Raw genomic sequence first — 12,806 nt, 5'->3', positions numbered from 1 at the left:
TGAACGAGATCAAATATTTTATATTCTATGTCCTAAATTTTAAAGTATATGCAAATTTTTACACCCCTTATTCTCTTTCAAGTAATCACATGCTGGAAATTTAAGTGTCTCGGTCTCTTACATGATATTTAAACAAGAAAAAAACATTAACTTCGGTTACACCCAAGCTAAAATACTTTTCACAAATAAAAAGCTTTCCATACAAAAACTTGATTTTGATAGGTCAGTTTGTATTACAGCTATATGCTAAAGTCATTCGATCTAAATAATTTGTTCGGAGCTTTAGCGTTGCCTTGGAACATAATTCAAGTTAGATTACGTGAAGATATCTCAACAAATGAGCAACTTCTTTAGGAGAAAAGAACGCGAGCGAAATTTCAGATCGATATCTCAAAAACTGATGGACTAGTTTGCGTATGGATGGATGATGGATATGGCTTAATCGACTCAGCTCATCATGCTGATCATTTATATACATGTACATATATATTTCATAAGGTCTGCGACGCTCCCTACTGGGTGTTACAAACTTCGTGGCAAATTTAATATGCTCTGTTCAGGGTATTAAAATGCCAATTGTAGAGATAATATTATAACTAGAGTGAGATTATAAAATATTATGTGCAGTCCGCAAGCTGAGCAAAGCTATTGTAATTCCAGCACATCCACCAGAAATATGTCGTCGGCACAGATCATGAAGCAATGATAACTCAACCTTATTGCAAAATGACCATACAAAACACAGAATAATATTTTTGCTTTCCGAATGAGTGCTAGGTCAATGCCGCTGAACACACTGCTGAACTAAAGTATTTTGAGAGTCATAAGCGCTCATGGAAAACATTTTAACTACAAGTAATTAATCGCGTATCGATTACTGTTCGATAAGTTTATTGCAATATTTTTTTAGATATTTATATATATTTAATTTAATTTGATTTTGTTAAAAACTTACTTATATATTAAATACTACTAGGTCCCCGACTCAAAAAAAGCTTAACAGAATTACTCCTTTTTCCAAGCAACTCTTATCAGCCCCTCTCGTATGTTGTCAGGTCGAGTTTATTGTATTATTATGTTTATACGAGTATTATGCATATGCCACTTACTTACAACTAACAACTTGGATATGGCCAATAAATGCTACAAAGCTGACTGCAAAGTCAGTAGTTGCGTTGCAATTGCAGAGCGTTAAGTGAGCAGCCCAAAAACGGCGCTACTATTTGACAAAGATCGCTGAGTGGCGATAAAGGCATTTAAGCTTCGCAGGCAAGTTTTTTTCGTAAGCGAACACATGCTTTGCTGGCTTGGTGGTTTCGACCGAATCGCCGAAGCTTGCTGCGCTACACTCCGCATGTTAGTCAATATTCAAGACAGTGGGCGCCAATAATCAAAAGCAAGCAATTAATGCTTAAGTCGGCTACTGAACTGACTGTTCAAAGCTGATTTCTTACGCGAGCCACATAAGTAGTCTAGAATTGGCGCTGGCGTTAAGCAGCACTGTCATTTAAGGTAAGTAGCGCTTTTAATTACATTATTACCTGATTTCATTTTCGTGTTTCAGTGTGCAGTTGTATTCTCTTTTGATTTGTTTTGACGCTTGAAATTAATTTGTTAATAGGTATATCAGATAAATACCAAAATAATTAATTTATAAACAGAATCCATTACAGATTTATTTGATAGTATGTGGATAAGTTATAAGTCATACGAAGCTTAGATAAAATATATTAAAACTAGTTAGTAAGTTAGGTCTAGGAATAGGACTAGCTCATTTAAGATTTGGAACCCTGGCATTTTGCCGTGTGAGTATGATGGAGTGTGGATGGATCCATTACAAATAGCGGATGAGCTAATCTCGCAATTGCCCCGTCCCTTTAAAATCTCCGCAATCATTTTTCTTTGCGCTGGTCGGCTACTGTTGTGGTTGTTGTCGTGGCAGAATTTTACCAAATAGACAGTCCTTGACTGGATAAAAAATGCGGGTCCGTTCCGATTACGTAGACCCAACTGTCGTGGCCTCATAAGGACATGCGTTAACCCTCGCCTTTGCCTCGTTACTGAGGCATCCTTGGGATCATAAATGTGACTACCTTTTCGTGAGACTGATAGCGGCGCTGAGTGGGTACACAATCAGCATGGACAAGTTGACAAGCCAATAAAAGATAACAACAAAACAAACGATGGCGGAAAGGAGACAATGGAAAGTGAGTGGAGGTCGAAACCAACACCTATATATGTACCGGGTGAAAGTACTGCTTTTGGAACGCAGAAACTTTCGCTAACCAAAGGTAGTGAAAGGGCCTCTGGCCCAGTCACAAAGAGTTTGACGTTTGGCCCTTCGGGAAGAATACGTAAGAGGAAGTCGGCTGAAATCTGCCGGCATTCGATGTGGGTAGAGCCCAGCGGCGAAATCGCTAGCAGTAGCAAAGGAACTTCTGCTAAACTTATGACGGGCTCTACAGAGGGCAGCAGTAAAGCGACACCGGCAAGGAAGCAGAAGCAGAAAACATGGGCCTCGGTTGGGGGAGGTACAAACGGGAGCCAAAAAGGAGGTTGTGGACAAAGTGGACGTTTTATTACCCCCTAAAGCTCCCATTTGGCTATAGGCAAAACCTTCCTCCGCAAGATGGAGGATATTACAACCCATCACTTTCCACGTAAGACTGTAGAGTAATAAAGCTAGAGAGTAACAAGGAATATTATCGGCAAGCATTGATTTTGCGGAGTCCGCTGGTCTTCTCTGCGAAACCAAGTGAGCCATAAGCTATGGGATTGAGACGGTGGTCCAAAGCTGATGACGCTTAGTCTTCAGATGCGGCGGTTAGGGCAGGAGGTGGTGGTAAAACGACTATAAATAACGACCTGGTTCTATCAAACATAGCTAGTTCTATAGGTTTTTTCGATACCACGCTCATGAAACCCATATATGAGTGTGATTGACTACGGCGAGTAGTCAGACTATAAAATACTTTCTAAGTTTACATGGAAATTAAAATGTCAGTTATTAATCAATTTTATTTAACTCAGATAACAAGTAAACATTAACAAATATTAAATATAATCACAAGAAAAAGATATTTAGGTTAACAATTTATATAGCGCTACGTTAAGGTTTCATAAAAGATATATTTTCACATTTGCTTATCAAGTTCACCTTACATTTTCCGCCAATCGTCTCGCCTAAAGCAATCTGTATTTGACAGCCCTCAACATGGGGAACTTGTCGCCGGTGCATTGACCACGAAAATCATCCAAAGTGATATCAAACAGTGCCACACCGCCCAAATTCTTCGCCTTTACATAACCCGCCTTGCTGGCAGCCGTATCGGGATCTTCGTAGCTTACCCACACACCATTAGCGCCGTCCTCATCGGCGGTGTGGAAAGCGTAAGTGCCATAACGCTTAGTGGGATCGCTAATACGACGTAGTGGCGCGTCAGCACCTTTCGCATTGATATTTGAAGGATTTGGTAGGCGTTGACATATTTCCAGCCAGTTGAGAAGACCTGGTGTTTTGGTTATCGGTCCGGCAGGTGCTGCACCCTCTGTAGCTGGTACTACCGGCAAACCAGTATTACCGGAATCTTTAGTAATTTTCCAAGCGCGTCCAAAAGTTGGAATACCAACGTTGATCTTGCCGGCGGGCACACGTTGCAACAACCAATTTTCCACTTGGAAGTTAACATTATAATGTGACAGACGATTTTGATCGTAGAGCTCATAAAGTGGTGCGGAGTAATCGGCTTCCTCGGGATTACGTTCAGGTGTGAGGAAATCGAAGGCAGCCAAATTTATCAAGTCTAAACTATCGGCTATAGCCGGTGCATCGAAGTACCCTAAGAAAGTGGAAACGTAATTAGAGTGTGAATTTAAATATCAAGAGAGCAGATTTTAAGAAGTTTGCCGGTAAAATTGCCGAGTTTTCGTTTCACGGGTTCCGAGTTTTCTGCAATAATTTCGAATTTGTTAAATACTTACAACTGGAGTTGACATTCGGTAGAACTGTCAACGATAACAGTAAATTGTCGGTACGTAGCGTATTCTTCAGGTCCTTAATCAAATCGGTGAGCTCTTCCTTATGTTCATCCGCCTTCTCGTCAACAATAAAGTCACCAGTGAAGAACTTCTTGAAACTCTTCCATACGGAACCGGCATCTGAGTGTACCTTTCTTGGCTTATTGCGTGGCAGTTGGAAAGCCAAATCGATGCCATCGAAGTTGTAGCTGCGCAGAAAATCACGCGCCGAATCTATGAATGCGGTTTGCTTCTGGCGGCCTGCCTCCAAGAGATTAATATACTTCTCATGACCACCAGCATCGCGATCACCACCGACGCTCAGTAGAAATTTGATATGTGGAAACTTCTCTTTGAGTGCAGTTATCGTGGCGAAGTGACGACGCTGTACATCCAGATTTTCATTGAGACTCATTAGCTGGAAGGTTTCCGGTTTAATGCCTACATAGCCGTAGATGACGTGTGTGCAAAACTGTAGAGCGATTTCCAAGTCAGCAGTGCTGAATTGTGCTGGTCCTGTGAAAGATGTTTTTAATGGAATGAAGTGTAAATAAAATATAACGGTTAACCTGAGCGTGTGACGCCATTTGAATCGTAAAAGCACACTAAATTGCGTTCCAACAAGGAAGCAGTGGTCCAATTCACGGAACCCACTAAAAAAGCTAAGGCAAGAAGTAAAACCTGCATTTTGAACGTCTAATCCACTACAAGCACAAGATGAAAATAAGATTTTGCCAACTGAGCTTACTGTTTTCTCGAGTAAATTTTAGTAAGCTTTCTAAGAAACTTATCAGCGCGCATATTTCAGGTTCAGCGAGATCACTGGAACATTACGCCGCAACGTTGCGATAATACGAAAAGCAAAATCATATATACAAAATATTTTATATAAAAAAAAATCATTTTTTATTGAGCGTGAAAATATACAACAAAAGCATAATCGAAGATAAATTGTGTATAGAAGAAATTAAAATATTACAAACGAAACTTGGCAGCACGCAAAATGGGGTACTTATCGCCAGTGCACAGACCACGGAAGTCATCGTAACTCAAGTCGAACAAGCCGATACCGCCCAGATTCTTCGAGTGTACATAAGCCGCCTTATTAGCCGCGCTGTCAGGATCCTCATAGCTAACCCACATGCCGTGTTCGCCATTAGCATCTGCCGGACGGTAAGCATACGGGCCGTAACGTTTAGTAGGATCGCTAACGCGTCGTAATGGCGCATCAGCGCCCTTCAGATATGTATTTGCCGGATTCGGTAACTTGCCGCACACTTCCGGCCAAGAGAGTAGACCAGGCTTTTGACTTTGCATGCCAGCCGGTGCCGGGCCATCGGTATCCTTCACAATAGGCGCACCAGACATGCCGGAATCGCTGGTTAACTTCCAGGCGCGTCCATAGGCGGCAATACCGACATTAATCTTATTGGCTGGACATTGTTGGGCCAACCAATAATCTACTTGGTAATTAACATTGTAGTGTGGCAAACGATCTTGATCGTATAGTTCGTATAGTGACGCCGTGTAATCGGCCTCGCGTGGATTACGCTCGGGTGTAAGGAAATCGAATGCGGCCAAAGTGACAAAGTCCAAATTGCCGACGAGTGCTGGCACATCGAAGTACCCTATAAGTTGTTTGTTTTGGTGAGTATATGGTAGTGTTAACAATTTACTAAATTCAGAATTTTTGCAAACTTACACGATGAATTGACATTCGGCAATACCGTTAGTGTGAGCATCATATTATCGGGACGCAAAGCATTGCGCACATCACGTACAAATGCGGTAAACTCTTCCTTATGCTGTTCGGATTTTTCATCTACGATGAAATCGCCAGTGAAGAGCTTTTTGAATTTCTTCCACACCATGCCGATATCGGAGTGCACTTTACGTGGCTTATTCTTCGGAAATTGGAAGGATAAATCCAAACCATCAAAACCATACGAACGCACCAACGAGTAGGCAGAGTTAATAAATGAGGTTTGCTTGACCTTTTCACCCTCCAATAGCTCTAGATATTTGTTCGAATGCTCGGCATCGACGTCTTGGTCACCACCAACACTCAGTAATACCTTCAAATTTGGATATTTGCGCTTCAGCGCTGTAACTTCGGAATACTGATGCTTGTACACGTCCAAGTCTTCGTGCAGACTTTGCACCTGATAGGTGTTGGGATTGATGCCGGCATAGCCGTAAATCAAATGTGAACAGAATTGCAAAGCGATCTCAAGGTCGGGTGTGAGCAGTTTGCCAAGTCCTGACATTTGTTTTTATTTATGTTTCGGTGACGAAGTTTAGAAAATAAATTAATATTTATTGTATGCTTTGAAGATGGTGCAATTACGATTTATCAATATATGGTGCGTGCATGCGTGACAAAAATACAAAACTACAACAACACAAAAGTTAAACGTGAACGTGAATGTGGCGATGGTGTGACATATAAATATATAGTCGTACGAAACGGACCATAAAGGGAAAGGAACAACACAATAGATGAACACAATCAACAAATTATCAATCCAACACTGGAAAATTAACTATTAAATTTGCATATAAGTGTATATATATATGTGTGCCGAACGGAAAAAATATAAACAAAATACAAAAAGATACAATGAAAATACATTCTAAACCTAGATTTGTGCGAGTAGTTTTTGAGTTGTAGTGAATAATATAATTTTTTCACACAATAATGTGTTTGCAAACTCTTACCGGTGAAATACCCCACTTTATCTCCGCTCATAACTGTCTAGCTGACGCTTGCGTCATTAACACGCGTTGTGACTCACACCTCGGCTCAACAAACTCATAAAATTAAGAACATACAAGTAATATATGAACATATCTACACTGAAGTTATTACTAATTGTGTTGTCAAAGCTGTTGACTATTGTTGGCGGTCAGTTGTACAAGTATGTGACATTTTGTTTACCGGGTTTTGTACCCGAGCACAATTTTTTTTTTATCAGAATGAGCAAAATTGATTTTGTTATATCAGATACACAAATTGCTACTGAGATGATATCAAAACACCTAGCTGATTTATATGTAAAATATGAAATAATTAAGACCTAGTATATATACCAATAAAAATATGTATAAACAGATGAGGATCAAACTTATCAAAATTATTGCAGGAAAAACTTAGTACTCAGTGGGACTGAAAAAGAAACCATTGGTAAGGTTTATACCAAAATAAAAGTTGACACTTTGGTGGTATATATACCTATATGTATATATATATCTTTGAGGTACTTTCAAGTACTATACCAGGAGTTATCCCAATAAAATACGAACATTACATTGTCTTGCCAGCTTTGAGATTAGGAAGGAACAGATAAGAATGCGATCAATAGGCGCCAAACGTAGACATATAACAAAAAAAGTTTGCGTGCATGGTATTATACAGACTCTGTGATTATGTGTCAAAGGTTTTACAGAACTTTATATTTCAATAAATCTGCCTAAAATATAAATATCCATTTACAATAATACGACTGAGAGACAAAGTAAGGTGAATTTGTTACTAAAATGTAAATTATTTATTTATTCTTTCAAATCAGTTTCATCCTCTTCAAAGTAATCCCCGTTCGATAAAACGCATTTTGGCAACGCTTTTTTCAGTCGTCGAAACAGTCGGAATAGTCTTTTTCAAGTATAGCCTTCAATATCTCCTTATTTCAGTTTTTAGTTCCGGGAAGAACCAATGCACATGGTTTATTATCGTGATTTTTGCATCAGTGGAGACCTGATGCGTTTGAGACACAAAATATTCTTCAACTTGGTTTGGGATGAGTCAAATGATATCCCAACACTATCAGCGAGGTCTCTATTTGTCAATCAACGATTTTCAAGCATCAAATTTTGTGTTTTTGGTCATGGCTCTTGTCGCTGCCCGCTTTGAACTCATTATTCCACTTATGAACATTTTTTGTGCCATAGTTTGAACATCAAAGGCCCTCCGCAACATTTTCAATATGTTCACACAAGAATATTCGGTCCGTAAACAAGATTTGATGCAAGTTCTTTGCTCAACAAAATCAACCATTGTAAAAAATCGAAATATTCACTTTTAGCTGTTTACAAAAATACGTGTAACTTGAAGATATAGGCAGTCCTATCAACACTGAAAAAATGTTTTTGCTGCACTCCTGATGATTCTGAGTTTTAAGTGACAATTTCAACTTACTTTTTTATCATTAAATATCATCAGATTCAGTACTTTTTTCAGTATTAATACTTTAGTACGAATTAAGCAAATGAGATTTTTTAACTAAGCAAATATTAATCTTAACTTAGAGCGAGCTGCGATATAAGAAGGCATTCATTGGTATATTTTCTTGAAACTTAAAGAACATGATGAGCCAATATATCAGTTCAGAAACAAAAAATTAATAACTTCTAAACGAACTCAAAAATAACACCACATGTTTCAAAGATATAAATATCGAAAAAAATGGTGTGAAAATAAATCATTCTCGAGAGAACGATATCAAAACAAAATTACAAATAAAAGTTATCGAATTAACGAAATCCTTTAAGAGTTCAGCAGGATTAAGTATGTTTGTTATTAGAAATGAAATTGAAATTTTTTTAAACAAAAAGGATTAACGAAGAAAGGCATAAAAAACTAAGGGAATTTGAAACCGACTTTATATAAATATCTAACCAAACCGTCCTCAAATGCTACTGACAACAACAAAAAAAAACAACAAGCATTAATGATGAAAATTCAAAACAAAAAAAAAAAAGTTGTTTTATAGAATAAATTGACTTTCATCGGCCAGCTGATATGTCAGCTATACGTTACAGTGATCCGAGCTGTAAACTTTGTTCGGAGATTGTCACGATGCCTTGGAAAATAGTTCATGCTGAATGCCGTGAGGGTAACTAATCAAATAAAAGTTTTCCATACAAGACTTTGAGATTGATCGATCCGTTAGTATGACAGCTATATGCTATAGTGATACAATATCGACAAATGAGCAACTTCTTGCGAATTCTACATTTTTGGAATTTCAGATCGATATCTCAAAAAATGAGGTAGTTTGCGTATATGTACAATTGCACGGACGTGGCTAAATCGACTCAACTCATCAGGCTGATCATTTATACATGTACATATATATTTTATGAGGTCTCCGACATTTCCTTCTGCTTTTACAAACTCCATGGCTAACTTCATTTAACCTATTGCAGGGTATAAATAATAAATGTGGATGCTGATAGTACTGATTAATGTATATTCTGTTTAATGTACCCTTATTAATATATAATTAGTATATAAATGTATACTTTTAGAAAAAAAGATGCCCCAATTTCAAGGAGTCGTTTAGAGACGTTTGAGTAAAAAAATACTATTCAATTTTGTGTAACACACCAGAGCCGCTAATTTTCGGTGCTGCCCGCACTCAAACTCGACCCTAACATACATAAGTTTTGTTGTGTTTGACCGTGCACAGTGTGGAATTTAAATTGATGCTGATTCCCTTATTTGTTATTGTGTTTATACTATTTTCTATTGAATTAAATGCGAGCGCACTTAGCGCGGTGTGAATAAATTTTAACAAAAATAACTTTGTATTAAGTACTCGTACATATGTATATGTATATATATGTTATTTTTATATTTAAAAGCATACATATATGTATATGAGTTCATCCAAGTGTTAGCAGCGTGTTCATTGGGACAGTTTGATGAAACAAGCGCTATCCTAACTGTGTCTATTGCTTTACAACGTGACCCCCACTGATAAGCTATTGACCCAACTCGCTGCTACAACCTCTCTCTCTCTCTCTCGCTCCTCTCTGTATAATTCTCTCTCTTTCTCTATAAGCAGCTGATCCTAAACATTCGTCGCGCTAAGTGATAATTTCACAAGATGCTCTCGATCCAAACTTGTTTACTTACTAAGTCGGCATTATCAATAATATAGTAGATTCAATGTAAATATGCATAGTACTCCTATATTAAGTGTTATAGTAAGCAAACCTTGTTATATATTATAATGTTTGTAAAAGTAAACAATAAAAGTTTCTAGCTTGATTGATTCTGAGTAGTTTTGAGTAGCAAAAGTCGTAATCAACGATAGAAATGTGGTCAATTGCTTTGGATTAATTACTTCCTTAGAAATTTATAATTGATTTCAACTATGCAAGGAAATTACATACATTTGCTTAAGTATATTTAAGGGTACAACAATATACATATAGCTTTTTTAACTACTTAATTTGTTGAATAAAATCGGATATGCTTAAATAAACCATATAATACATATAAGAAACAGTAACTGGTAATACCTGAATATCAGGTGCCTTCGATTCGCTAAACCTTATAGCAAAACCATGGGATTGACGAATCGAATAAACAACACAAATATTGGTTGACAGTAAGCCCGATTATTGTAAGAAATTTTTCTTTGAAATTTTTACATTACGCGAACTCTACCTAGGGTTGGAATGTTAGGCCGGGGTTCTCGCCAAAAGGAAAATAGAAATACTTATATTAGCTTATAAAAAAGATGAAACACCTGTGAGTATTAGACCTCGGTGGAGTGTTATCTAGTTCTCTCTCACCGCGACAAGATGGATGACACAAAAAAAAAACAAACGCAAATTTTGTTTGGCTAAATAGTGCACAGCTAAGTGTTGTTCGAAAATTTATAGAAATAAATTTTAGAGACCAATTTTAATAAAAATTTCACGTTTTAATATCAAAAATTATAACAATAAAGGAAATATAAAAAGCCCAAGCCACTTTTAAAGTCCTAATTTACAAGTTAAAGGGGGTGTTCTACTATAAAAATGTGTAAAAAACGATTATTTTCGAATTTCAATAATTTAAATTCAGAAATATCTCCTTCAAAGTATTTCCAAAAGTTCGAATTATTTTAATACAGTTTTATTAGTGTCTATCCAATTTTGGCGGTTTAAACAGAACATATCTAACAACAAACGGTTTGATGAACTGTAAGCGCATTTTTCGCGAAACAACGTTTCTCGAAGCGTGTATTGAAAAACCGCATGTTCTAAAGAATCGATTTACTTGGAACTTGTCATGCATTCTGTTTTATTAATACTTTTATGTATCTCCTGAGCAGATGCAGGAATAACAGAAGCAGAGGCAGATCAAATCTTAGATGGATTGATGGTGTGGATCAAAACGTTGAAGCGCTGGAGCTACGATGCTGGCGAATTCAAGCAAGGACAGAAATATGTAACTGGATAATTAAATAGCAGCAAGCGAAGACCCAACCCAGGTGCTGAGCTAATGATTGTGATACTTTTATGGCGAGAAAGGACAAGAAATCAAAATTAATAATTTTCAGTATTTTTTTTTTTAATTCGAAGATGTTGAAAATTTACAAAAAAAAATTTTTTTAAGTACATACATACTTGTATGTATGTAGCTGCCATTTTGAGAGATCAGAAGAGTGGAAATACTATACTCCTATACTTCAACAACGTGTAGCTTTGTAAAATTTTATTATTTTCTTAGAGAATTTTGTTGTAAATATTGTGTTGTTTATAGAACAAATCTTAATATTTTTTTTGTATTATTGAGCGTCAAATAATTCCCTAAATCCAGGTCTTTAGACTAGAATAACTAATAATTCAGAATACTAAAAAAAAATTTACAAGAAATAAATAAAGTATATCCGCCTTTCTATTGGAACAAATTTGTCGTAACTAAACTAATATATGATCTTGATTTAAGATCTCGAGTGCTGATTTAAATTTTTATTTTTACTTTTCCAACCAAATTGGAAACAGAATTGACGCGAGGGTACAATCAATTTATACCGTTTACAAAGAATTTTAACGAATCGAAAGGCAAAATATTATTATTTGGTTTTCTACATATAAATCAAAACATTTATTTGTTTTCGAAACGCAAGTTATAAACATCAAAATTGCAGTGGAACAAAAAATACCCTCAAATTATAATAAATTAGCGCTTTTACTTTCAATGGCCACACGCACAGACATACACACACCCATAATGAAGCGAGCAAACAAACAAAAAAACAAATAAATGTCGTAAATGAGATTTATCTCGAAAATAAATATTTGTCAGATAAACTTCCGACTGTGTACTCACCTTCGCGTATATAGCTGGCTGAGTCATAGTAACAGACAAGATTAGCAGCGCCCGTTTGGGCCACTAGCAGGCCTAAGGCCAGTGAAAGTAAGGCGAATAATTTCATCTTACAATGAATACTGGTTTAGCAAGTTGAAAAAATACCTTTATGTATAATATACGATAATTGGCGCTTTTTATTGACTCGACCAAATGAACTGCACAAAACAAAAGTAAAATTGTAACTAAAATCGCAGATCTATAAATGTCACCAAGCAGCAAGTGGATTAAATGAATGCAAATGGCATCAGCTGGGCGTGAGGCGATTGTGGAGAGTGAGCATTAAGCTTTGCGCTGCTAAAGCTCTGCTTAAGCTCAACGCATGTGTGCTGATGTCTACGCAACTGGGTGGAGATGTGAAGCGTATATGAGCGAACAGCTGATCGCTTGAGCTTTTAGTGAGGCCGAAGTAGTAAATAGAGCAAATGTGATTACCGTGCGGTACTTTTTTTTGCAGGAAGTAGTTGGAGACTAATAGTTTTTTGGATTTTTTGTTGAGGTGTTTGCGGATGAGTAAGCGTTGTCAAAATTCTCAGCACGGTGTAAATATTTACAAATGAACGCGCAATTCTGAATGCAAATAGATGTTCTCGAACATGTTTGGAATGCCTGCGGCTTATATGGTTTAAGCGACAAAGATACT

General features: G+C 37.0%; 1 protein-coding gene across 1 annotated transcript; it reads right to left on the bottom strand.

Annotated features, from left to right (window-relative positions):
* Positions 1–3,000: 3,000 nt before the first annotated feature.
* On the bottom strand, positions 3,001–12,365 carry LOC106627528 (probable chitinase 10). Its single transcript, XM_036367029.2, has 6 exons — positions 12,125–12,365; positions 5,720–6,277; positions 4,996–5,645; positions 4,587–4,713; positions 3,982–4,533; positions 3,001–3,839 (listed from the first exon to the last, which is right to left on the bottom strand). The coding sequence occupies exons 1-6, from the start codon at positions 12,228–12,230 to the stop codon at positions 3,184–3,186; spliced, it is 2,649 nt and encodes an 882-aa protein (XP_036222922.1). The 5' UTR covers positions 12,231–12,365; the 3' UTR covers positions 3,001–3,183.
* Positions 12,366–12,806: the final 441 nt, after the last annotated feature.

This window comes from Bactrocera oleae, chromosome 3, assembly GCF_042242935.1.
Source record: "Bactrocera oleae isolate idBacOlea1 chromosome 3, idBacOlea1, whole genome shotgun sequence".
NCBI classification, from domain to species: Eukaryota; Metazoa; Arthropoda; class Insecta; order Diptera; family Tephritidae; genus Bactrocera; species Bactrocera oleae.
This window is presented reverse-complemented; position numbering and strand designations above follow the sequence as displayed.